Here is a 27,920-nt window from a genome sequence, read left to right on the forward strand (position 1 = left end):
ATGCACGTGTTTTGAATCTTTATGAAATACTAGTCTTGTTCACATATATTAGCTTTAAATAAACACAAGAATACAGTGTTTTGCTATGTGTGCCCCAAAGTCTGCATACTATACAGCAGAAAGAATCTGTAATTCTCTGGATTTACTCATGTTCTGGCTGACCAAACTGAGACCTCAGCCATTTGGTTTTAAATATGAGAAGGGATGTTTAGGTATACATAGAACTACTCATCATTGTTCTGCCTTACTGCTATTGTTAGTCATTTACACAGAGCAGTCAGTGCAATGCCAGCCCCATTTCACAGGTCACCTTATGGGAACATGCTATTAAAAGTTGGGCTAGGTGCAGTGGGGAATGCCATAGCTGCTGCTGATGGGCAACCAAACTGCGGTCCTGCTGGATCTGGTGAGGCCTCGAGGAACTCTGCAGTCCCACCGTGCCCAGAGAAGGCCCTGCTGGGCTCAGGCCAGGCTTCACCCTGCCTTAGTGTGAGGACCCTAATTAAAAGTAATTATTTGACTGTCTCCAGGGATAACTTGTACAACTATACCTAAAATCAGTGTTGGGGTCTGCCTGTGCAGCTCCTCCAGGTGAATGCCATTCTGCCTTTCGCTTGGAAGTTTAATTGCTTGTTGAGCTGCTTACAGTCTCACTAAAGCTCTTTCCCTTGTTCCTGGGATTAGTATGGAAATGTTAGTGTTATTTCAGGGAGCAAAAGTTCAGTGTGTGCATGTGATAGTTGTTAGCTGTGTTTGCTGAGGAGTAACTCTTAACTTTCTAGATTACCTGTTCAATGAGGCAAAGGGAGTGCTATCAGCATACAGTACAGTACTTGTGGTATGTGCTCACTATGGAATTCATGCTCTTGATGCATTGTGGTATGACATTAGGCTAGTGGGCAAGTTAAATGATAGCCTGCCTCTGCCTTTGGCTCAATTTGGAGTCAAATAAACAAAGACATTGGAATTTCCAAAAAAATTGCTGAAGTTAGAATTTTGTAAGAACACAATGCTCTCCTTCAAATCAAACACAAGAACATCTTTCTTTTTGGCTTGCAAATGATAGAGGAAAATATCTGTAGTGCTAAAGCTTTCACTAAAAGAAAAGGGAAAAAAGGTGGTAAAAGTAGTAAAAAGAAAAAAAAAGTCTGGAATAAGCAGTGTAGCAGGAGTATGGAGGAATGGAACTTCACTGCTATTTAGAAACTTTGCTTTGGACAGGGCTGAGATGAAATAAACGCATGACTCCTGAGCATCCAGGAAAATTGCAACAGTTCACCAAAAGCAAGAAATCAAACATTATACATTAAATGTAACAGTGACTAAGAGGCAGAGAAAGGATGAAGAAAATTGTGATTGAAACTGAAGATCTGTAAAAAAAACAAACGAAAAATATCTTTGTAGAAGTGTTATTGCCATTTAGGTGACTGTGGAAGAAACTAATCGAAGGAAAAAATTAATTAATTTTTTACATATTAAATGAGCTGTCATCTCTAGGAGTAAAAGCGGAAGCACAAGTTTTGAAGTCAGAGATGAAGTGATTGTGTCTTATGTCTGCAGAAGATATAAATTCATGAACTTGATGTTTCCTATGGAAAATAATTTGCCAGCAGATTCTAGAGTATCAAATATTTGATCTCTTCTGATGGAGTAACCCACAGTGAGAAACAAATTTTGAAATATCCAGGGCTCAAGTTTTTCTGTGTTGGTGATTTATAGCCTCGTATTCCAAAGTCTGACTTTCAGATTGTAATGCAGAACAGACAGAATAACTCAGTGCAACTACAGTACTGCTGCTGCACAGCAGTTTCCAGGGTCAGAATTGGGGAAAAGTAACCAAAAAAAAAAAAAAAAAAAAAAAAATCTTTCCAAGCACCTCATCTAGGAGGCTTGGTGTCCAGTTTCACCAGGTTTGTTAGGTTGGGCATGGTTATCCCTCCTCATATTGTTACAAAGCTTACTGACCACATTCTGCATCCTCGAGTATTAAGGTTAAGGTAGTTGGTGAGTCTTTCCTTTTGGTTGGTGTTGGTTAGAGTTATTTGCTAGAGGGTTTGACAGTACGTGATTTTTGTATGGGCATGTGATCAGTGAGAAGTATGTTGAAGCAAGAGCAAAACTGGACTGCAGCTGGGAGAGACAGGACTTGCATTCACCTTTCATCTGGACACTTCAACTGTAATTGCTGTAATTGCTAAGCTAGATTGGCAGATTCTAATTCAAGCTAATCTTGAATGGAATTTCTTAAGCTAGAAATGTCTGTTCACAATTTTATTTATTTTTTTTTTAATTAAATAAACCTCTGAAGGAAACTTAATATTTAATGAATAAAACTTTTCCATTTTATCAGCTGTTTAGGGAAAATGCCTAATGTCTGTAGAGGGGGGAAAAAAAAAGTTCTCTGATGAATGGTTCCTTCTGAGATGTACTGCAACGCATATGCAAAAAACCTGGAATGCATATTGCCTTACAGCAAAAAGAACTCCACAAGACATGTTTCTCTCATTATTATTTTCACAGTGGTGAAACTGCATTTTCTGGAGAGAGTAACTGCCTAAAATGGAATATTTATGACTGAGCTGTCAAATCTGATTAATGTGGTAGGACAATAGAGGAAAAGTAATCTAAATATTTCCGTTCAGATGTATCCATATCAGCTGTTTCTTAAAAGTAATGGGGACAAATGCTCATATTTTGTAGAATTTAAGCTTTCCCATAGTGCTTTAACATTTTGGCCTCACTCTGTTATTGTTCCTGCGTCAGTCACTACTGGTAAGTTTCTATATGAGGGAATATTTTATACAAGGCATTTTAGTTAAAATCTGTTAGTGTTGTGTGTAACTGAAGTTTTCTGATGTTGCTTTTTCTCAATTAGGTGAAAATGAAATCCTTGAAACGTTATACAATATAGCAAGCAAGAACAAGATATGGAGGTCCTATATAGGCATGGGTTATTACAACTGCTCAGTGCCACAGCCCATTGCACGGAACCTTTTGGAGAATGCAGGATGGTAATGTACAGCATTTTCATGCTACATACGTATTTATAAAATTTGAACATGTTTGAAATTCACCTTATAACTACTGCAGACAGATATGGCCCAAATCTATTTTTATGATTAAGGCTCTTGTGTTTTAGGTACTAGTGTAGGGTGTAGAAAATGTCTTGCTGTTACTGAAGCTAGAGAGAGGAAAGAAAATTTTTTTACTTTAGAAGATACATTTTCTGTAAAATATTTCATAAAATTGTAGAATATTATTGACCTAGAAGTCATGACTTCTATATACAGTTATCAAACCAAGAATGTTTTAGTTTGCTTTAAGGAAGTGTAAAAACTTAATTCTTGAACTTAATTAGTTCTTTCACAGCTTCTGCTTAAAACTAAAGCAGCAGCCTCCTCCACTGTATTTTTGAATGGAGGTAGTTAAACAACATGCAGTAGTTTGATTATTATATTCTTATGAGGTAGAAGGCAGCCTTGGAAATCTCAGAGGCTTTTCATCTTAAAATTCTATCCCCGTGAATCTGGTGAATCTGTATCCACAAAGTATGTTCTTGTCTGAACAAATAATTGATTCCACTGATGCCTGAATGTAGGTAGACAGTGATAGTTGATAACTAGTTTTTGAAAAGGCAGAGGGCATTTTGATCTTATCATTCAATGAATGTTTAGCTTTTCGAGACAAGCCTGACTTATGGACTCAAATTGGACTCATTTGGCTTTTCTCAAATGTAAAGAGGAAATCTTTTAATGCATTAATTTGTATTTCATAAACAGTATTAGTCTAAATAAAAGTGGGATCTTTAAGGGTTGCTTATATTTAGAGGTTGTAAAAAAGCGCTGCTTCTTAGACACTGTATCTTTTGAGTTTCCATACATGGATCTCTGTATCTGCAGACTTCCAAGGCTTTGAAGTGTTTGCTTTGAGTGTTTCATTTGTGTCTCGGATTTTTTGAGTTGACTACAGAGTTGCACTTTTTGTATCTAAGGAATCCACGCAGTGTATATAAGCCAAATTTTAATTAGTCTCATCCCTGGTCTCTTTTTCAAAACATGTAAACTAAGTATTTCGGTAGGGTGTAACAAGTAACCACTTATTAAAGACGGTAGAAAGTGGACCAAAAGGAACTCTATATTTTGAAATTCTAACAACTTACGTAGTAGTATTAAAATGACTGGTAGATTGTATCTAGAAATCTGTTCTTGCAGTGTCTAGTAAAATCATATAGCTAAAATCCTAACAGCTAAACCTACAGAAGAATAATAAGAATTATGTTTGCTGGGAGCATGGAAAGAGAAAAAGTGTGAGGGAAGTAATTCTCCCTCACATGCAGACTTTTTATAGAAGCTGCTTTAAGAAACCACGGCTCTCCTTATGTCATCTGAGTGTTTAACTATCAGTGTTAAAGCAGTGTGCATTATGGAGCTGGGGAAATTCTGCAAGTGCAGGTTTGTTGTTTCTTCCCAGTTCTGGCTCTCTCACATGACTGCTTGGCAGTCATCAGAGGAAAGCTTGCAAGATGAGTTTGAAAAAGAATGCTTGTAGGAGACTGAGCGCAGAAATGGAGGACTTTCAGTTTTTTTGAAGCAACTGAACTTGCTAGAAGGAGGCAGGAAACGCAAAGATAGATTTCAGGAGAAAATTATTTTTGAGCAACGTATTTTCAGCTGAAAACGAACCTACTCAGTAGTGGATCTGCTTTCTTTGAATTTGCCAGAAACATCTTTCCAAATCTCAGGTTCTGCTAAGAAAATAATACTGCTGGAGTTTCAGAAGTTTCTGACAGGACAACTGTGTATAGTATCTTTTGCAATATAAGCTTAGTTTTAAATAAAACTGTCTGACAGTACCATGCACTAATTCACTGCCTAACAGCATTAGAAAAGATTGGACATCCTTACCTTTTAAGCCTGAATCCCATTTGAAAAAGATCCATATACATGAAAGAAGCTACTTGAAAACCTTTTGGATAGATATTCTTTATACAGTATTATATCCAACAAACACTTTGATTCAAAGAAAATAAGCAGAAAACCCTCTGTAGTGAAACAGAGCTTTACTGGAATGCAGCAATTAAAATTCCTATCTTCTGGTGAGGCATTTGATTTAGTCACAGAGCGTACCCCTTATTTTTGATACTTGGTTTGCTTTTGGTCTTGATACTAGCAGCTAACAATTCCTTGTTCCTGGCACTCTGTAACTAACAGTTCTATACTAATAGTGGATGGATGCCTTAGATGTATTTTCCATACACTACTGAGTTGTTAAGAACAAAAATATTAGCCTGCTTTTTTTAAAAACCAGAAGCAGGTCAGTATGTATTCTTGCTTTATCTTTAGAAAAGACAGTGCAGACAGAAGGATTTGTTTGGGGGCATATTACTCATTATGTGACATCCAGCATAAGCCCCTCAACTACATAAATACCCCACCTGTCTACTGGCTTGAATGAATAGTGTTTATTCTGCTGTGTCTCATTTTCACATGAGTTTTTTTACACCAAATGTGCTGAACTCTTGCCTAAATAGCACTCAACTTTGTCGTTAATGTGAGCATAAATGAATGACTAAAGATATGAAGGATATTTGGCTTCATAATCAGCTCGTAGGGTGATTAGGCTTTTTTGTTAACATATGAGTTTCTTATTAAAGTATATATCAAAACAACACAGTATTTACATTACTACAACAGATACAAAGAGCACAATGACTCTATTTGATAGTATTTTGTAGCTGAGAATTTGGTCTATTTTTCAACATAGTCACTACCATTAGCTATACATCCTCACCAGCGATTAACAAAGTTGTGTGCTGGGCCTGTACCAGTGGAGGTGACCCACTGTCACCACAGCTGAAACACACCACTCACCACTTTCCTGTGCTCACGTTGACTGTTTGGTCTCTAAAAACATTAAACAAACATCAGTGAATGTCAGTGACTGCCACTTTTTCTGTGTGGAGGAATTCAATTCTGTGCCTTTGGTTCTTATGCACTTGCATGTCAGATGCCATTTTGTCATACTGTCCTTCTGCTGCCATCTGTTGCATGGCAACAAAAGAATAGAATCATAGAGTGGCTTAGGTTGGCAGGATCTTGAAGACCACTTGTCTGGATGACCTGCTATGAGCAGGGCTATCACCCACTAGCTCAGGCTGCCCCAGGCCCCATCCAGTCTGGTTTAGAGCACCTCCAAGGGTCAGACATCCACAGCTTCTCTGGGCAACTTGTTCCTGTACCTCATCGCTCTCTGAGCAAAGAATTTTTTTCTCAAATCTAGCATGTATTTCCCTATTTTAGTTTGAAGCTGTTCTGCTTGTCCTGTCACTATCAGACTGTGTAAAATGTCAGTCCCCATCTGCTCGTGAGCTTCCTGTAAGAACTGGAAGACCATAATGTGATCTCTTATTCAGCCTTCTATTCTCCAAACTAAACAAACCCAGCTTCTTCAGCTTTTCGTGAAAGAGATGCTCCAGATCTCTGATTATCTTCATGACCTTCTTCTGGACCCAAACCTGCAGCTTTCTTGTACTGGGAACCCCAACCCTGGACATAGTACTTCAGATGGGAACAATAATCCCCTTGACCTGTTGGCCACCCCTTCTTTTGATGAAGCCCAGGATAAAGTTGGCTTTCCAGACTGCAAACGTACACTGCTGCCTTTTTTTTCCACGAGGACTCCCAGTGTAACTGAACGTTGGTGGGAAAATTCAACTTCTATGGTCCTGCCATGAACATACACCTCTGACGCTGTGGTGTGATGTAATAAAATAGGTGGCATTACTTTTAGAGCAGCCCTAGTATATTTGCTTATCTATCAGGCCTTGAAAATCTGTGAGACATTTCGTAACATCTTGCAGTGGAGCATGGTGCAGAGATCTCCAAAGTACTTCACTTTTTTTTATCCACAGGCATAAAGTATGTAAAAGTGAAGTAATCATACCAAGGATATCAGCAGTCTTAACATCACCTCTGTAACATAGTAGCCAGTAGCACTTAGCTCTCAAGCACTGCATTGTAAAATTTACTGTATATGATACAAACTTTAAGCAGTTATCTTCCACTTGCAGACTAGGTACAGAAAGCTGCACAAGCAACTCACAGACCATGCCAAATTGGCAGGGAATTCAGTGTCTGTGCTTTGACTGGAAGCTGGCATGTCTCCATGCCTATCACATGACCATCCTGCTTTCTCAAATCCACAAGTAAGATACTGCTTATGTAGGTTGGTTTGAAATTATGCAAGAGGTCTGTCTCTACTTTACATTCGTGTTAGTTTACTGTCAGATCTCAAAAAGAAAACTCTGTGACTGGAAATACAAATAAATGCCACCTCTGGCAATACATGAGATTCATGTTGTGGATGTCTAAAACTGCAAGAACATATGTTATAGTGGAAGTATGATGTTGTTTATGAGTACAATAACTTTCCAGATATTTAATAAAACTATAGAAGAAATTACTGTAGGAGGTATATGGTGAAATGTTTTGACCGTATGTTAGGAAATAGCTTAGACATACCTTCACATTTTATTGACTGTGCACTTGTAAGTACTAATCAAGAACTACTTCTCTGAATGTTTGTTGGTAATGGAGTCGATGCACATTCTGCCATTTCATTAGTATTTCCCAAATTCCCAAATATTTTAAGGCGAAGTAGAAGCAAGAGCTAACGTTAGAATAAAGAAGCTGTAACTGTTATTTTTGCAGTTAATGTATTGGTTTTCCTGTTAAATCTAAAACAACCCCAGCTCCTATGTACAAAAACTGCTCCTTTGTAAAGCAGGATTTTTGACCAGCAGCCTAGCTGTGGGCTGAAAGCATGTTTCCTGGATACAGCTTGCTTTGATGCCAGTCTGATGATGCCAGCCTTGCAGGGACACAGTACTTAAGTGTCTTTCTAAACCTTCCTCAGTGTTGAAGTTTCTTTTTATGTAAATGTTTCTGAGTGCAGGATGAGGCAAAGAGTGAAAAAAATACCCATGTTTGAAATAGCTACAAAAGCAACAGCCATTTAACATCAAACTCCTGAGTGGTCTGACACAGGCTGTAGAAAGACTTTGTTAGCTTCCTGTGGAAAGTTTCCTGTGCCATGTCCCATCTGCCACTGTGAACTTGTGAGCCCAGGTCTGCAGAAACACTTTTGGTCCTAAATGATATCAACTGGAGATGGTATTTTCCTCCAATTTTCTTGAAGAAAAAAAAAAAAAGGCAGTTTGCAGTTTGTATTCCTTGTCATTACAGTAATTTAATTTGAATGTTGATGCTAGTGGACTTCCGCATGCAAAGTAGACACTAATCTAAGCAGAAGAGAGGTGCTGGTTGGTTTGTTTTTTTGGCTTTTTTTAAATGTTGCTTTGATTGAGGGATAGTTTAGTGTACTTCTTAGATTTGATCTCTGCAAATGTTTACTTCAAAAATGAGTTTTGCTTTTAAGGATTTGACTTGTAAATGACTTTAGGAACATCATTTAACGTGAAGTAAAGATTGTCATAAATATTCAGGCAGGAGTTGCATTGCAGACTAAAACCAGCTATTTTATTTGAAGAAGTAGTGGAGAAGTATCGTTATTTTGTGAAAGTATTCAGATGCTTGAACAGTGCCAATCAACCTTTAAAGAGAAGATTATGTGTTTAAATAAATGCTGCAGTTCTACTGAAGATTTCTTCACTAGTGAAGCTGTTAAGCATGAGCAATGGTTGTTTGCTCTAGTACTGGAATTAAAAATTTCACTGTTGAACTTTGTGTCCTTACTGAAATTGGTAATTTTTATTTCAACCATTTTTAGCATTCAAAAGCATAGCATTTATCTGGTGTGTTATCCTTTCTCTGCTGGAGCAGTAGGATTGAGAACTATCAAATTCGCATCTGCTTAGTTTAAGAATAGATTAAAAAAAAATAAAACAACAAAGAATGGTGAAACTTCATTTAAAAACTGTTTGATTATAACCTGTGAGTAGAAATCCTTTTAAAACTGCCTACTTGCAGTTCCATTATACTAATTGTCCATTCTCAAGAAGTGGTGTGTTGCTAAGCCCGAACCTGAGAAGTGCCAATTGCCTTTCCTCCCGTGAGTGCAGAGTACTTGGCAAGCACAAGATTTCAGAAACAGCATGTTGACAGATAGCGACAATACACTCGTTCAGACACAGAGATGTGACTCAGTTCTCTCACACTCTGATCCTACTACACCTCTCTCTTCTCCAGTAAGCAATCCTATGACAACTTTAGAAGCTATTTCTCTTTTCAAAGTGGAGGAAGATAATTCATCTGTAAAAAGCCAAGTCAGAATGAAGTGAGAAGATACCCTCAGGTTTTCAGGAGAATAATAAATAATAACAACCTAAAAATAAATGTTTTCTAATTGGTGGATCATACTCAACAATATCATTTTGGGTTGGGTTTTTTTGTTGTTGTTGTCGTCGTTGTTTTTTAATGGTATAAACCTGTTAGGTATTCTGTAACCAGACTCTGAGTTCTTTCCTTACAGGGTTACCCAGTATACTCCTTACCAACCTGAGGTCTCCCAGGGCAGACTGGAGAGCCTGCTAAATTACCAGACTATGGTGTGTGATATCACAGGAATGGATGTGGCTAATGCATCTTTGCTGGATGAGGGGACAGCTGCTGCAGAAGCTATGCAATTATGTCACAGGTACTATGTTTAAATTTATGGTTAAATTACAGCAGGAAGGAATTTGGTGTTTGAAAGACATGTCGGCTGTGTAGGCATGAGTAGTTTGAAGTTGAATGCGGCCTTTTCACTGTGAGCAGATTGCTGAATAGCTAAGGCTCATGCTAGTAAGCCTCACCAGCAGTTGCCAGTGTTAATGTGTTTGAGAAGTTTCAAGCCTTCAGAAATGTAAGGACCCAAAAACTAGAGTGAAAGGCTGAAACAATGAACACTTATCCTTGGTGGAAGAGGATTGAATCAGGGAGTATTTATGAAAACTGAGCATACATGAGTCCTCAGAGGCTTATAGAACCAGGTTTCCTCTCCAGAGGGGTCTAAAGACAGCATGCTCCAGTCTTCGGTTGATTCACCAGGGACTCATGGACCATCTGACTATCCATCATCTGAGTGATGGATCTGTGTGATCCATCGTACTGGCACTCAGACTCCCATATGCACACATATGCAACGCAAATACGGAGTGCCTCGCCCAAAGAAAGGAATTAAACCAGAAGAAAGGAAGACTACACCATTCAAAAGTGTGACTTATCCAAATCAGCCAGCAGCTGGCCCCTTTTATCCTCTTATCTCTCAATTTTTTCGTACTCAAAATCTCTTTGATCTATGTTTTCCTTTGATTTTTCATACTAATATCCCATAGTAAGCCCTGAAATGCCTTTCTGCTGCATCCCATAATGTATCCCACACTTCTGGGATAGCACTGAGGTTGCCAGGCAAGGTATCCCTTCCTCTGATTCTTTATCTTGGTTCCCACCTCCCTCTGCGCTTGCAGAGGTGACTTCTAGTGGACTGGTGTCTCCTCAGATGGATCTGGAAGTAGCAAGAACAAGGTGTGACCTGTGGTCTTCTTCTACCCTTGCCTTGCAGTGCTCCCTTATGGGGCTGCAGGGGAGCTTAACCTAACAATCTGTGGCATCAGATTCTCATGTCCGTATCCAAACATACTTTTAAAGAACTGTACTGTAAGGGTATTTGAAAGGAACCTGTAAATCAAATGAAGTTTGAGGGGCATTACAGAAGGTCACTGGAGTCTCTATTATCAAGGAGGAGACTATACTGTCGCTCAGAATGTCAGCCTGACATACAGTCATGCCATTTTACTGGAGAAAACCAGGCAAATATGCAAGGTTCTGTTTTATTATTTCAGTAGCACCTGTTTAGTTATCCAGGGAAATGCAGATAATCTGCATGGGAGAATGCAATTGTACTTCTTTATGAGAGTAGTTGTGAATGAAGGCATTCTTGATGCTTTGTCAATTGGCTCCTGGTCCTGTTTCATAGCCTGCTTTAATTTTTATTACGTCTGAATCTCACTGGAGTGTCTGCAATGAACTTTGTTATTCTAAATTGCCTAGAACTTTCATATACTTAACTTACTTATGAACATCAGAATTTGCAACTTCCTTTTTACTTTATGAAAACTAACATTTAGAAAACAGGTTAATTCCATAGAAAAAAATGTATTCTTAATATAGGTCTCTTTTTTTACTCCTTTTTTTAACAGGTACAACAAAAGAAGGAAGTTCTATATAGATGCCCGATGCCACCCACAAACTATAGCAGTGGTCCAAACTAGAGCAAAGTAATGTTATTCTCCATCTTCCACTGTATCTTTTAACTTAAATTGAATCATTTTTCATCTACATGATATGCTTGACATGCTTGAACTGCAAGACTATGCTTTCTCAGCAAAATAGAAGCAGAACTCTGTTAACATTTGGTGTTGCTTCTAATTTTCTATTCACATCTAACTGGTGAAGTAAACCAAGATGTTTAAAAAGAGACTGAACATAAGATCACAAGAAAATATTTGTTTTTTTCCTTAAATTTCTTTGTGCAGATACACGTGTTTGCTTTTTAATTCAGTTTGTTCATCTCTTTTTAGCTGGGAAATAACTAAGCTGAGATAGTAAAACTTCCCTTTTAGTAAAAATTGATTCCATTCTGAATTTGAAGTCGCTATCTTTGAAAAATATTACTTCTTTCTGGAAGTTAAACTTGCAGCAAAACCTTGGTATTAAGTAGGCTATGAATAGTCTGCTCTTCTTCTCTGCATGTTTCTGATGATGATATCATCAGATGCATTTATTCTTTCTGAACTTTCTGAATGTTGGTGCTGAGCAGGATCAATTATATGTATGTTAAAGAAAAGATTCCTTAGTCCGTAGAAATATCTTGTGAAGTATCACTTCAAGGCAGGAAATAATTTGAACGTGTTGTATTGTACACGTTCTTGTTTTCCAGTTATACAGGTGTTATTACTGAGCTCAAATTACCCCATGAGATGGATTTCAGTGGAAAGGATGTCAGTGGAGTATTATTTCAGTATCCAGACACCGAGGGAAAGGTGGAAGACTTTTCTGAACTTGTTGAAAGAGCGCATCAGAATGGGGTAAAGTAAATGTTACTTGTCTCACCAGATTTCGCTCTGACGCATAAAGCAGCCGTGGTGTCTGTGCAAAGTGTCATGTGAGATACTGTGTAAAGGTTACCATTTGCACATCAGCGCTGTGCAAGTGAAAAGAAACTGTTTGAAGATGTTAGAACCTAGCTCCCACGCAAGCAGCGTTCCTTCAGAAGAGAGGCTGACTGCTTTGTTCACTTCCCCCCTCAGACTCTTGCCTGCTGCGCTACTGACCTTCTGGCTCTCTGTATTCTGAAGCCTCCTGGGGAGTTTGGAGTAGATGTTGTCTTGGGCAGCTCCCAGAGATTTGGCGTGCCACTCTGCTATGGGGGACCCCACGCAGCATTCTTTGCCGTCAAGGAAAACCTAGTGAGAATGATGCCTGGCAGGATGGTGGGCGTTACAAGGTAAAGGCTCCCCTCGCCTTTCATCTCTTCAGGGAAAACCCAAATGAAATAGACTTTACAAATAACATCTGACCTTATCATTGTACCAAACATCTTTATTTCTTGAAAACCAGGAGTCTAAAGATTAGCTTCAGTTTTTAGGAAGCAAACTTAAAGCATTGCATGGAATGATGTCGTGCACTGCCCTGCCTACAGTGCTTGCTGCCATGTGGGATGAAGAAATAACCTACGCTGCAGAGATAATTAATTATGATGGAGTGAGGCTGTGCAAGCTGATTTATTCTGCCTGTTTGTACTGTAATATCCCTTTCTCTTACACTAAGTCATCAAAAAACTGGGAAGTAGTAAGTACAGCGACTTGAGGAAAGTAGTCTGACTATTCATAACCCTACATATGTACATATATACATATGTCCCTGTGCATTGCAGGGGAGCTGGGCTGGATGACTTTTAAAGATCCCTTCCAACTCTTAACATTTTTATGATTCCACATATGCAGATTTCTATATATGCGTAGAGTTCATTCTTCTCTTCAGTGTGAGTGAAAGTGTTTGTAAAAGGATGCAGGGCTGGTTCTTAGTTCTCCAGTCTCAACATGCTGGGAAGGGACCCTTTACAGGATGGACTGACCATAGTCCTCTTAGTTACTCCATATGGCTGCGTTGTGCAGGTTATTTCTATGTACGAACCCTGCATGCTATTGCTGGGCACAAGAAAAGATGCTTTATGATCGGTGTTCACAACAAGTCCTGGACTACATTCATTAAAACATTTAAAGCAGGGACACTCTGTGATACCTTAAGGAGGGTACCAGATTTTGGTAGAACACTTTCTATGCACTGTTCCTGGCTGGGCAGACTTGCCAGACATGATGTAAGAACAAATCAAGAGACCTTAGACCCTGTCTGATGTTCCTTCTGTGCTTATAGGACAGTCAAGGTTAGTATGCATAGAACTTGGTCTCTTAGCTTGCTGTCATTTTGAAGTAACAAAAACAGTACTTTCCTGTGTGTCTTAGAGATGCAAATGGAAAGGAAGTTTACCGACTGGCTTTACAAACCCGAGAGCAGCACATCAGGAGGGATAAAGCTACCAGCAACATCTGCACAGCACAGGTGACCCATCTTCTCTGCTTCCATAAGATAACTGTAATGTTGAAGTCATAACACCATAGTATTATGGTTTGGCTTTCCTTCTGAGACTTTTTATTGAAAAAGGAAGAATGTTGAAATATACTCCCTTGTGTTTATGTTTCATGTCCTTTGGAAAAATGGGACTATGCTTGAAGAGAGGGTAATAGTATGTATTTCTTTTTAAAACAACTTAAGCTCAGAATGAGCCCATGTATCCCTCTGCTTTGCTGAGTGATGCTGTATTTATTACAAATGAGACAGATTTTCTTAATAAATTCTGATCATCCGAAACTTGCAAAGCAAAAATTCTGTTCTGAAATTCAGAGGCTACTTAGACGTAAATACAGATTGACAATTTGAATATGGGATTTGATGCAAAAATGCAACATTTCCCCAAAACTCTCTTTAAGTAAAATACTATGATTAAATTTGCAATTACTGTAAATAGTTATCTTTAGCATCTGCTAGACAAGTTTATAAACTTTTCTGTTCCTACTGATATATTGTTCACACTCTTACTGTTGTGCTTTATTTTATAGAATAGTTATTGTTAAAAGAGCTGATTACTTAGCATTCATGGGATATTCCATAAAAAATTTATAGCAATACTATACATCCAGTTTCTTACAAGTCTAGTTTTACTTACGATTCTCCAGCCTTCTTTTGTTGCATAACTGAATTTTGATTCATGTTAACTGACAGTTAAATTTCAAAGGGCATTGAGTTCATGGTACCTACAGTTTCATAAATACACCTTGTGTCTCCCACCTTTTATTTTATGGGCAATTACAATAAAAGTGTAACATAAGCTGGGGACATGTGACTCTCCTGGTACTAAAGAAACATCCCACCAAAATAATGTGAAGTAATATTTGTAAATAATAACATGCTAAACTGTATTTGGATCCTAGGCTCTCCTGGCTAATATGGCAGCCATGTACGGTGTCTACCATGGGTCTGATGGATTAAAGGATATTGCAAGACGGGTACACAATGCTACATTAATCCTGGCCGAAGGTGAATATTTAATGATTGCAGAAGCCCTTCTTCAGTCCTTACACCTTCTTAAATAAGAGACTCTTGTGGTTTGCTTGTTGGCCTTGCCAGCTGGTGTCTTTTAGCTCTCAGATAAAGGAGTATGTTTATAGAAAATTCATGGCTAATGTTTTTCTTTTCTTTTGTTAATGAAATGCAAGAATTAGATACATATGCAAAATGAGCTTGCAGGTGTTCTATTTCCTTGGGAAACTGGTAGAAATCATCATAGCAAGTCTCCAGCTGATAATGCTGTTTTCCATCTGCAGGACCTGTGCTTTGCTTTTTGGACCATTCTGGTTTACACCCAGAAACATGCTAATAACTTATCAAAAATAGATAATAAATGAGATTAAAGAAAGGGGAACATTTCAGTTCAGTTACATGGAGTGTCATACTCAGCACAAACAGTGAAATCCCAAAGCTTAATAGCTGTCTGAAAGAACAGCATTTGCAGTAGTAAATAATGACAGCAGCTGGACTGCGGTGTGGAATTTCTTTTAACTGATGTGACTGTCATTGCTGTCAGGAGCTGTGCAAAGCTGGAATGCTGTGAGCTGGAGAGGGACAGGAGCAATTATCCATGCACTGTTTGCCAGCTCTGCTAGAAGACTGCTTGCTGCTTTTGGAAAGCACTAAGCCTTTAAACTTTGTAATAGCAAATTCCATGACAGCTAACACCTATTTATGCAGGAAAATTTTGCTTTCCAATCTTGCAATTTTGTTCTTATTTAATTTGTATACTTATTCTTCTGAAGTTTATGTATTTACAAATCTGTTGGATTTGTCAGAAAAGTCTTCTGTCAGATCAGTCTGCATTACTAACTAGACCTGAATCTGATACAGATGCATTTCATGCACAATGGTATTTTGCTATTAAAGCTGGTGATTTCACTGCTCTGTACACAAGGGGAACGTCTCTTTTTAGTGTATAGCAGCATTTACTTGCAAGTCTGATGTAGTGTTGCTGTGTAAGCAAGCACTAGAGCAGACGATAGCATTAACTGAATGTGTTTTATAGGTCTCAGGCGAGCTGGTCATAAACTGCATCATGATGTGTTCTTTGATACCTTGACGGTCACATGTGGATGCTCGGTCAAAGAGGTTTTGGACAGGGCAGCTCTTAGGAAGATCAATTTTCGGATTTACAGTGATGGCAGAGTAAGCAACTTTTAACCTTTCAGAAATTTTATAGCCTGACTTTTTCCACTCATAATGTGTTGAAAAGAAGGAAGTTAATAATTGATAGAAATTGAATAGAAAAAGTTTCTTGTAATTTGGCCAGATATAACAGTCAATTATAAAGACAGTACAAAGAATGTGCCGAATTTCCAGAAAGATGTACTGTGTTTTCATTTTATGCTTAATAGGTTTTCTAATTATTTCATTTTAAATATTCCATTAAGGGCTCTATAAAGAGAATCTAAACAGTGAAATTCATGACCTGCAAATTTCAGGTCCTTTGGCTCTAAAGACAGATGATAATATAGCCCACATTATGGTAGCCACTAAGGACTGTGAAAAATCTTGTTCTTTAAAATGAGATTGAAGTGGCAGTGGTCTAGCAAAATAGGAGATTTTCCAGTTTACTTAGAAGTGTGAGAATTGAAGTCACAAATTATCCAGCTTGTGATCTGTTCAGTGTGGATGGCTTAGAAAGGGAAAGGTGGGAATCAGAAAATTATATATTAATAAAATTTGTGCATCTGTTACATAAAACAATGTGACATTCGCATACTGTTGCATGTAGAGATTTTTGTCTTTTTCTTTTGTCATGTGTGTCTGGAATGTCTTTTTCTTGGCAAAAACAAATAGAGTATGCCCCCAGAAATGACAGCTTTGATTAATGAGTGTTGCTTTTATCCGTAGCTTGGAGTATCACTTGATGAAACTGTAAATGAGAAAGACCTCGATGACATATTATGGATTTTTGGTTGCGAGTCTTCAGCCGTAAGTGGACAACAGAACATGCATTAAATTAATCTGAATGTTTCAGAAATGCAGTGAAAAACAAACCTGTGTTTTCACGTAGGGGTTATCTTTATGGCATCTGTTTGTTAAATACTGACAATTTCAGATCCTGCCTTAGAGCGAGAGACAGAATAAATCAACAGTGATGTATTCAGCTGGTTATGAAGCTTAGTTCTTTTGGTCATTCTAGACACACTATGTTAACCCATTACTTGCTTTGTGGAGTTGAGGGCATGGAGGTCAGTTGTCTTTGTTCCACAGGATTTTCTTTTTTTTTTTTTGCATATCATTGGTGATTGGCAGCAATACTTCCAAGATGAGGGGACTACTGAGACTTCTGTGCCAGTTTTACTATACTGTTGATAAGCTAGATAAAAACATGTACATCTACTAATAGTGTTTTTACCTGGAGAACTGACTATGGCTTGTGGTATGCTGCTGATTCAAGATATTTCTTCTAGAAAGTGAAGATGAAAAGAGAAACGTATCTGAAAGTCTCTGACTTTGTGTTTGTTTGTGTCAAAGGAACTAGTTGCTGAAGGAATGGGTGAAGAAACCAAGGGGATCCTTAGCACCCCGTTTAAGAGAACTTCCAAATTCTTGACACATCAGGTTTTCAACAGGTTTGTGAAATTGCTGTAAATCTGAGTTTTAAAATGGAAACTGATAATATTGTCTTTCAAAAGTTGTACTGGGAAGTCCATTGAGTATAGTTTTGTATCTGTAGTCACAGTCACTTGTTACTAATTGAAATAATCAATTTAGTAGCATTTTTAGACAACTTTTAAATTTTAATTGAGCAAAGCATGGTCACAGGTAGAATGTTTGTTTTCATCAGTTTGCTACATTGTACAAGTATTATTTGAGACCTAATATTGGCAGACTGTCTTGAAATTGCAAAGTCAACGTTCAGTGATAGCATTTCTCAGCTACCGATAACAGCTGCTTTTCATCCACATTATTGCTAGGTAGCATAAATTAATGATTTGAAATAAGCATCTGATAAAAACTAAAAATTAAAGGGCTGGGCTGCACTTACACCTGCGTAGTCTTACTTTTTTATTATTAATTTTTAAGAATTATTATTATTATTATTTTTCAGTGGTGTTTCCTTTTCGGAATATAGATCAGCCTGGTGGTAGGGCTTCTCTTTCTTACCTTAACACCATGTTTTGTGTCCTCCAGCTATCACTCTGAGACAAATATTGTGCGGTACATGAAGAAGTTAGAAAACAAAGATATTTCTCTGGTTCACAGCATGATTCCTTTGGTGGGTATTTGCCAACAAGAGAAAAAAAAGTTACATACATACGTAGATCATCCTGAAAGTAATGCCTCCTATTTATTTCCATGGAAATTACAACAAATACAAAGAGCACAATAACATTGCTTGGTAGAGTAAATTTGCAGCTACAAAATACTAGTTTTTAGTGTAGGCACCACCGCTAGCTATTCACTTATACCAGTGATGAACAAGAGCCTGCATGCTGTGGTTGTAAAGATCTGCACAAGTGGAAGTAACCCACTGTTGCTGTTGCCACTGCTGAAACTCAGTGCCCACCACTGCTGTTGGTCTCCAGATGCGTTCAGCAAGTGTCAATGAATGTCAGTGGGTGTAATCTTTTCAACCTGAGGAAGTCAGTGACACACCTTCACTTCATCTGCACTTCCACGTCAGTCATCATTCTGTCAGTGTCTCTCTGCTGCCATCTGTTACACAGCACCAAAATGTAACAGGGTGTTGGTGGGAAAGTTCAGCCTTGACTGCCATACACCATCTGCCTCTGACGCTGTGAGCCAACATAATAAATAGGAAGCATTACTCTCAGAGCAGATCTCTTAATATATACTGACAAATGGTTTTCCATTTTTAGGGGTCCTGTACAATGAAGCTCAATAGTTCAGCTGAACTTGCGGTGAGTTGCAATAATAGTGTCTTACCTGCAACCTACATTATGCAGCCAGTGTCAATGAGGACACATGAGAAGTACAGGGTGGCATTGCTCTAGGTCTCCATAAGGGGGAAGGGGGAGAGGGGGAAGTTTCAGAATAAGCTAATGGGGTTGACTCTGTCTTTTACTTTGAAAAAGCTTCAAGAAGTTCGTAAGGAGTGCAGCAAAAGCAAGAAAGTGGCTTTGAAGGCTTCACGTGGGAAAAAAAAAATAGACATGTATTTGTAATATACGTAATAAATATTAGGTGTTACGTTCATGTTCCCTAATGCTGTTGCTGTACCTAACTTCTAGCTGTTTCACAAATCTTACAGTAAAACACAGTTCTTGCCTTTAGACAATTTGCTGCTCCTTAGGGGAACAGTCCTTGTTCTCAGGTGAGGAGTTGGAATCTCCATCTGTCTTCATTTCTTTACAGCTGGTATCAGCTTAGCCAGCATTGGGTACTGAATACCCTTTGATTTCTTCCTCTCTCTCCTTGTTGCTACTTGCTTGCTAGATTTCTCCCCCTCCTCTCAGTCATTTCTGTACCTTGTCCCTACTTTTTTTTTGTCTTTCATATTAAAATTGAAATTAACAGAAGTTTATGAAGCAGATTGTTAGGCACTGTTCCTTGAATCATCTCTTTTTGCCCTGTGATCTCACAGCTGCACGTAAGCACAAGTAACTAAAAAGAAGCAAGTGAGGATTTTAAACATCTCCTGAATGTTAAAAAATGTTTTTGAGAATCATCCTTCACAGAGGTTGGGAACTTATGTTGACATGCAAGAAATACTTGGTCTTTATTTGAGCAAGAGCAGCTTATTTTCTTTAGAGAAATTAACAAAACAGAGTTGTCTTCAGAATTTTTTTTTTACAACACTTGAGGATTTTGTTTGTTTGTTTGTTTAAGCCGATTTCATGGAAAGAATTTGCCAGCATCCACCCTTTTGTGCCTTTGGAGCAAGCTCAGGGGTATCAGCAGCTTTTCAGAGATTTAGAGAAGGACCTGTGTGAGATTACTGGCTATGACAAAATCTCCTTCCAGCCAAACAGGTAGGAGGTTCTTAACATTTGCTCCTTTACACCCAGGAGGGGAGTAAACTCTTCAAAAGGGCTGACAACAGCAGGACTAGGGGAAATGGATCCAAGTTGAGGGAGGGAAGATTTAGGTTGGATGTTAGGGGGAAGTTCTTTACAAGGAGAGTGGTTAGGCCCTGGAACGGGCTGCCCAGGGAGGTTGTGGATGCCCCGTCCTTGGACGTGTTCAAGGCCAGGTTGGACGGGGTCCTGGGCAACCTGATCTGAATGTGTACGTTTGGTGGCCCTGCTAGGCAGGGGGGTTGGAACTACATGATCCTTGAGGTCCCTTCCAACCCGGGTGATTCTGTGATTCTTCACAAGGACTCCAAAAACTTACTCCTGAAGAAAATGTGAAAGACAAAATTGGCAGAAAGCTTCTGCAGAGTGGTAATCCGTTCTGATTCATGTTTTTTCTTAACAGCCTTTGTTTTTCTCTTGCAGTGGAGCCCAAGGAGAGTATGCAGGTTTGGCTGCAATCAAAGCTTATTTAAATGCAAAAGGAGAACGCCATAGAAGTGTAAGTGTCAACACTTGTCTGGGGAGGAACTGGGGGTGGGAAGTGGAGACAGGAGAGTTGGTTTGGAAGCTAGGGCTCACCCAAAACTAGGCTCAGTGTCCTTGTCTCTGACAAGCCTTTTGTTATTCACTGCTTTCCTCACAGATCATGTGTACTGTATTAAAAGTATTAATTCACTGAATAAGCAGTGGGAGTGAGGAAAAGTTTTATCAAATGGGCTGGATCCATTTTGAGTCCGTCTGGGATGGGGTTAGCTTTGTTCACAGCAGGCCGTATGGTGCTGTGCTCTGCATATGTAGCTGGTAAAGCACTAATAGTTACACCGTTATTTTGTCTACTGCATGCAGAGTGTCAAGGCTCCTCTTTCCCATTCTGCCCTGCACCCCATCCTCAAGTGAGTAGGCTGGGTGGGCAAGAAGCTGGGAGGTGACACAGCCAGAACAGCTGACTGAACTAACCATAGTGGTATTCCACAACATGTAATGTCATACTCCACAGTCAAAGCTCAGGAAAAGAAGGATGAAAGGGGCAAGTTCATGGTTATGGAATTGATTTTCCCAAACAACCATTAAACATGCTGAGGCACTGCTTTCCAGGAGGTGACTAAATATGTGCCTGCTGATGGGAAGTAGTGAAAGAATTCCTCTTCTTGGTTTGGCTGTGGACACAGCTTTTGTTTTCCCTATTTAAATTATCATTATCTCAGTCCATGAATCTTCTCACCTTACCTCTATTTTCTCCTTGTCCCACGGGAGAGGGGAATGAGTGAGCAGCTGTGTGGGTGTTTGACTGTTGGCCAGGCCAACCCACCACTGTCCTTTTTGGTGTCCAACGTGGAGCTAAGGTAATTACAGTTTTGATCTGAGCATGCCAATCTGTTTATTGGAAGGCTCCCTATGCTGGTCACAGAGCTTGTTGCTTTACTGTGTATCTGAGCTCAGGGCTTTTAAATGGCTGCTTCCAGACCTTGCAGTTTGCTATGCTGCTTATCACTTCATTTTGCTGTGACTGGGAACATTCTGATAAAAGCAATGGCCATGTGTCTGGGCTGACATATGTCCCTGGAATGATGCTGTTCCTGTTCTGTGTGAGCTACCCTGTGGAGACGAGGATTACACCTCGCTTTTCTCCTCAGCTGTTGATCTGTCCAGCTTTCTTGCATGAGCTCTTGAGTTTTTTGTACATCCTTACATCAGATGTTTGATTTTATTATTTAACATCTTTGGCTTGTTACTGTGTGTGTGTGGAACCTGTTTTTTTGGTGCTGGCATAAGAGTGAAGAACTTGTTGTTGAGGTGACAAAAAATGTGCCCCAAGAAGGTTGAACCCTGTGAGACAGGGGATGTGAGGATTTGGGCTTTTACCTGGTGCTGCTGACACCTCTGATATCTTGGTACTGTGTACCCAAATGGGCTTGTGGTCCCATTCCCAGCAGCTCATACTGTTTTGTGCCTATCCAGCCTCCATGTAGCCAGAGCAACATGGTAGGCAAGGCACGGGGTGTGACAGCACCACATGTGAGACAAGGCCCATTAACAGGAATCACCTGTATCAAGGCTCATCCAGTTCTTGACTATTTAAATTGCTTCAAATAAATTTCTGTAAAATATGTGAAGATAGCCTTTCTTCTCAAGCTCCACAAAGTTCTGGATGAGTAATGGAAAACAGTTTTCAATTATAATCTTCAGGTGGTAAGGCTAGACTCAGAAGTCTTAATTTTTATTCTCTTCAGTACTGTCTACCTGAAACTTTGACTTCAAGGAATCACTTCTCAGCTATACCATTGAAGCCTGATAAAAGAGAGTTCTTGTAAACCTGAGTGGTGATACAGCTAACCCCAAAGACGAACCAGTTCTTGCTAGGAACCATGTTTAATAGTTTTAGTTCTAACTCTAGAGATTAACTGTGCAGGTACTGCAGCTGCCTACGGAATTTATTCAACCTTCCTTTGTGGTGTTGCTTTTGTTTAACTGTTACTAACTGCTGGTTCTGTTTTCTCTGTTTCACATTGGAAGGCTACTATGTATGCAATGCAAAGAAAGCCTTATATAGCCATTTTAAATTCAAAGCAGTAGTGAAAAGGGAAAGATTGAGTGGCAGGGCTCATTGCTGGTAGGCAGCCTGATCTCTGTTCTAGACGCATGAAGAGGCAACAGAAGAAGGTCTGAAGTGTTCAAGGTTAAAGTCACTGCTGTGGGACTTCACTACTGCTACAGTGTTTAATACATGACACTGTAGCATCACTACCTTCTATGAATTAGCGTCTGTCCTTGTAAATTTCAAGTTCAGATCTGTTTCATTTCACACCCATTTCTTTCCATATATTGACCATATTATAGAAAGTAGAGGTGTTCTCACTAGCTTCTTCTGCAAAACATACATAGTGTTGTGCTAAGAGATTAGTTGGGCTTCTTTGTTGTTTGTTTGTTTTCTATTGTTTTGCTTTCTTATTTGTTTTGCAATTTAGGAAAGCAAACTGAAGCAGCAGATCAAGCTTCTTGCAGTCAGCCTCATTTGGATCTGGTGCCCTCTTCTGGAAAAAAGACCTACAACCTTACATTCAATTACAGCTCACAGCATCTGTTTGCTTTGTAGTCTAATCAATAACTTCTGAATCCAGCAGCTGCAGATACAATCCACCAGGACTGGGTGGCACTTAACATTACCATTTAAAATTACCATGGATGTGTCACAGTGGATATGTCACCAGTAGAGCAGTGATCTTTGTATTTCTTTCAGCACAGCTGCACAGTGAAACACTGTTATTTCAATGCAAAAAGAGCGAATATCCATCTGCTGAGACTGAGTGCTTAGTAGCTTGAAATAGCTTTTGAAGTAATCAGCATTTGTCTTAGCATCTCCATGGAGCATGAGGTAGAGGTCACAGTGCATTTTTCCGTGAAATCATCCAAACAAACAAACAAGAAACCCAACCAACAGCCTTGATGTTAGTTATTTAATACAGCTCATATTGAGTAACTTACTGAGCTTTGTTAAATTAATTTTCTCAAGAGAATCGTAATAGACAAAATAGACAAATATTTTAATATAACCACTTAATAGAAGCAAAGAGCTTAAAAAGAAAGGAAGGAGGGAGGGAAGGGAAGAAGGAAGGAAGGAAAAAGGTGTATTTATTGACTTTAGAATGGATGGAGTTCCTGGTAAGTGTCTGTGAACTCCAGATCTCTATTTTCCTAATTGTCACTGATAAGAGCTAATATTTATATAAGTAAAAGCCCTTCCTTTTTTTCTCTCTCTTTCTCTCTCTCTTTTTTTTTTAACTGAGCTGTATAGAGGCTGTAAGTAACTGCCTGAAACTTGTTAGTTATAATAAAAGAAATGGCAATAGAATAGAGAAGGAAATGCTTAAGTCAGTTGGGATTTAGTGGAAGGTTAGAATCAGGTAGTTTTTCCTGCCAGGTCACTATACTCAGCACCAGACTGGAAAACAAAGACAATAAATGAATAATTGCAATAAAAAGTCTCTGAAATGATGTTCTGGAAACACATTTTCCACAGTTTCCTAAATATGATTTATCGAGCAAAGGAAACTTTGTTTTCCTAATGGGTATTTTGATGCTTCTGCCTGGTTTCTCCAAAGGAAACTGAGTTTCAGTGTTTGATGCAAGTAGCAGTTTACTGGTAAACATTTCCTTTGTCTCCCTTTTAAGAACTGTGATAATGAGTTTGTGCTGAGTATGAACCATGGTATTCAAAGACTTGTATGACTGGCTGTACTATAGACCTGCTTCTTTTTCCTTCCAAGGTTTGCCTTATTCCTAGATCTGCTCATGGTACAAATCCAGCAAGTGCACAAATGGCAGGAATGAAGATTCAGCCAATTGAAGTGGATAAAAATGGGAGCATTGATATCTCCCATTTAAAAGCGATGGTGAGTATTTAATCAGCTTTAGTGTTCAAGGCAGGAGCACTCCTTCTCCTCAACAGGTAATAGTTTTGACAGACAAATTGGATACTCATCTGAGAGAAAATAGGGCAGAAAATAGTGAATATGTACTTGAAAGGAATGAGTATTTCTTTCATTTTTTTCTCATTCAGATTCAAGCCATGTGACTTACGAGATTTCCTTTAATTTGAGGATCTTTTGTGCAGGAGTGGCTGAGTGAGTCTCAGCAGGCTCTTTTACAGCAAAACGTTCCCATCTGCGTTTAGTATTTGAAATGAAAGGAGCGTGTTTGTGAGGCTGAGACCTTTCAGACTGCACTGTAGCATTCACTTGGTTAAATTCAAGAGCATCTCTGCTGGAGAGGGTGTTGCTAGGCAACTTTTTTCACTTTTTTGAGTAGATTTGCTGCAGGTGAATCCTGGGAATCCAAGGAATTAGCAGGACACATTTCTAAAAATACATATTTGAGCAGCTTTTTACGGTAGTAATAGATCTATGGTGCTGAAAACAAAGCTATAACCTGTGCATGACGTTACCTTGAAGAGCAAGTGTTTCACCTGGTTTGTTTAAAGGTCTCAAAAGTGTCTGCTTTTTGACTTCTCCTACCACGCTTCTGCAATTTAAAATTCTGACCTATCAAGAAAACACTCCTTCTGCTTAGGTGTTGGTGAATATGAGAGCTGGTACTTTTTGCTTACTGTAAGTGACTTAGGCTGATAGACATTAGCTGAGTAGAGGTCTTGTCTTGAAGGAGCTTTATGAGCCTCAGTGACCTTTTCCTCTGCCTGCCTCTCTGCCTCCAGGTGGACAAGCACAAAGACAACTTGGCAGCCATCATGATCACGTACCCTTCTACCAATGGTGTATTTGAAGAGGAGATCGCAGATGTGTGTGATCTGATTCACAAACATGGAGGCCAGGTTTACCTGGATGGAGCAAATATGAACGCCCAGGTATATGATCTCCTAGGCAGATATAATACAATTGAACCCGTAGTTTCTCTGGGAAAAAAAGTATCCTGGCAGTACTCAGTTCAGGCTGTAACTTCCTTACAAGATGATGCAGGGCTCAGGGGAGGTGGTGAGGATTCCTTGAATAATAATAGGAGTTAGTTGCTGGTATACCTTTTGTTTATGTAAGTTTGCTTTGAAATACCAGATGATCACTGTGGTCCTTTTCAACACAGGCCATTCTATGATTCAATGAAAATGACTTAGCCTGCCTAATTTTTGTCAGAGGCATTCTTTAAACATGAATGAGAATTCCTAAAGCAAAAAAACTCACAGCGTTTGCATCGATACTTGTTTGTGATGCATCATGTTAAAGGAAAATAGGAAAATGTGTAACATCTCTTACAGTGTAATTTTCTTGAGGGCAATGGCAGGTCTTTCAATGCCAGGAGATCAGTTCACATATAAGTATTCACTTCACAGGTGGGTCTGTGTCGTCCTGGAGATTATGGCTCTGATGTCTCTCACTTAAACCTTCACAAAACCTTTTGCATTCCCCATGGAGGAGGAGGACCTGGAATGGGACCAATTGGAGTGTAAGTATATTAAATTAAGTTTTTTTTAAGGAATTTATTTTAAAGAAAATAAATCCAGATAGCAAACAAACAAAATCCCTTAATGAATCCTGATTGACAGCTCTTTTAAGTATAGAGCTATTCGTGTGAGAAGTATATTGCTGTTTGTAAACTTTAGTCCTTCTCCTGGATAATCATGTCATAGAATCGTGCTGATTTGTTGAGTGATGAGGCTCATCGGTATTTGCAAGCCCTGACTGCATGTTGGCACGTAGTATGAATGGCAAATCCTGCTCAGCAGTCTGGTTTTTGAATGGATACAGAACTGATCTGTGGGCTTTGAGGACTGATATTGTGTACAGTCCACTGAAATGGTGGATGAAAATCTTGATTCTATCCTACAGACCAATTTTATTGTTAAAAAAAAACAAATCTTGTTCCTTTAAAATATAATTTTTATTTGGATAGCTGCATGAGTATCTTCTGATGGTCTATAAAATGAGTGTCATCCTACGCTGGCAACAGTTAGGCTACTACATTTTCTGCCGAAGAAGACATTGACCGGATCTCCTAGTGTTTGGAAGGAATGTGAAGAGAATCTATTGCTGAAAATGTTCAGGAATGGTAACACAGCAGCACATATTTAAGTTCTAAAGTCAGTCTTTCTGTTTTAGGAAGAAACATTTGGCTCCCTACTTGCCTACCCATCCTGTCATCAAAATTCAGACGGATAAGGATGCTTGTCCTTTGGGTACTGTCAGTGCTGCACCTTGGGGTTCCAGTGCCATATTGCCCATTTCCTGGGTGTATATCAAGGTGTGTAGACTTTTTTTAAGGCATATCAGCTGAAGGGCTGTTTCTCTATCAGCAGACCTGAGTACCACTATCACTAAAATCACATAGACAGTTTAAGTGCAGTGCACAGACTGCAGTGCACCCATGGCATAGCCAGAGATTTTTAAAATCCTTTGAATCTCCTTATTTTCAGGTAGAAATGCCTATTGCCATCTGTTACAATTATTAATATGGCAGGACGACAGTGGTGTTGTACCTATACAGCCTGCATTCTTTTGATAATTCTAAGACAAGTGGACTTGTGGACAAGTCTGCACAATCAGGCAAAATCTGCTGTCAGCCTTGTCCCTCTGCTGTCTCTGACATTAAATTTTTGTTTAAAAGCTGGTTGGAAACTACTTATTTTCCCAGTTGTCCCATCTACAGAGAGAACTGCAAGGGCTGCTTTGGCATTCTCCCTGTCAGCCTAACTCAAAGTCAAACACTAATTCCAGCCCTTCCCTCTGAGAATTAAGTATGCAATTGTATTCAATTGGCTCTAATCTTTGTTAATGCACAGTTTCATCTGTGATATGACACCAAAGCAGTGTCTGTTCAGGCAGCAGAGTCTGCTTTTCAGGCAGCTCTGTGGGTGCCTTTTGCCTGAAGATGCAGGCAGTGGCAGGGGCACAGGCAGAAATAGAAGCCTCTTGATGAAATTCACCAGTTCTGCTCTCTTCATTTCAAAGCTGCTCCATCTCTGGAGTTGAGTTACTCACCTGTTTACTTATCACATGTGGTCTTAGGCACACAGCATTCTAACAAGCCATGTCTTCCATGTGCTTTCCTGTGAGTCCAGTGTGGAAACCTGCAGTAGCAGTGTGCTGCTGTGAATGAACCACATGTGTTCCCACTCTGTCATTTTGTTGGGATAAGAACATGCTTATCTTGCTTGAAGAAACAGATATAAAAACATTCTCATGTTATTCCTCTTTCAGACAATGGGAGCAAAAGGTCTTAAACATGCTTCTGAGATCGCTATATTAAATGCAAACTACATGGCAAAGAGGCTAGAGAAGCACTACAAAATCCTTTTCAGAGGAGTAAGAGGCAAGTAGTGGCAATTTGATTTCCTCTACAAAGCTCTTTTCAAAATGTTTTGTGTAAAAGCTGGCTTGCAGTATAGCTCTTACCTAATGCTATGTGGCAGCTGAATCTCAGTCTTCTCCTGTTCCATACACAAGGAGAGGAATAGCCTGCTACAGCTTCTGTGGAGGTACTGCAATGGAACAGAGGTAGCTGGAGGCAGAACTAAAAATGCTTTTTTTTGTAGTTAGATGAAATGATGGCAGGAGATGGAGAAAATGTTGGAAAATCCAACTGTTCTCCTTGAAGTCTAATAGTAAATTAATGACGCATTAGAAAAAAAAGAAGCAACAATGTCAGGCCTCCAAGCCTGTCCTAATCTCTCTATATCCCACATAACAATGTAAGAACTTTTCATCATAAACTTTCCCTTACATACAATCCTCTGAGGAAA

General features: G+C 39.1%; 1 protein-coding gene across 1 annotated transcript in view; it reads left to right on the forward strand.

Annotated features, from left to right (window-relative positions):
* GLDC (glycine decarboxylase) overlaps nt 1–27,920 on the forward strand; it is a 37,313-nt gene that overhangs the window by 3,812 nt on the left and 5,581 nt on the right. Inside the window, exons 3-21 of the mRNA XM_052700475.1 lie at nt 2,876–3,011; nt 9,490–9,654; nt 11,198–11,275; nt 11,938–12,085; nt 12,308–12,504; nt 13,523–13,619; nt 14,549–14,654; nt 15,694–15,833; nt 16,542–16,622; nt 17,169–17,266; nt 17,829–17,913; nt 18,518–18,559; nt 19,488–19,630; nt 20,099–20,174; nt 23,941–24,066; nt 24,885–25,034; nt 25,515–25,627; nt 26,281–26,422; nt 27,379–27,490. Coding sequence (XP_052556435.1) covers nt 2,876–3,011; nt 9,490–9,654; nt 11,198–11,275; nt 11,938–12,085; nt 12,308–12,504; nt 13,523–13,619; nt 14,549–14,654; nt 15,694–15,833; nt 16,542–16,622; nt 17,169–17,266; nt 17,829–17,913; nt 18,518–18,559; nt 19,488–19,630; nt 20,099–20,174; nt 23,941–24,066; nt 24,885–25,034; nt 25,515–25,627; nt 26,281–26,422; nt 27,379–27,490 — 2,235 coding nt within the window. The remainder of the gene's footprint in view (nt 1–2,875; nt 3,012–9,489; nt 9,655–11,197; nt 11,276–11,937; nt 12,086–12,307; nt 12,505–13,522; nt 13,620–14,548; nt 14,655–15,693; nt 15,834–16,541; nt 16,623–17,168; nt 17,267–17,828; nt 17,914–18,517; nt 18,560–19,487; nt 19,631–20,098; nt 20,175–23,940; nt 24,067–24,884; nt 25,035–25,514; nt 25,628–26,280; nt 26,423–27,378; nt 27,491–27,920) is intronic.

Source organism: Tympanuchus pallidicinctus, unplaced genomic scaffold, assembly GCF_026119805.1.
Source record: "Tympanuchus pallidicinctus isolate F22 unplaced genomic scaffold, pur_lepc_1.0 scaffold4, whole genome shotgun sequence".
Taxonomy (NCBI): Eukaryota; Metazoa; Chordata; class Aves; order Galliformes; family Phasianidae; genus Tympanuchus; species Tympanuchus pallidicinctus.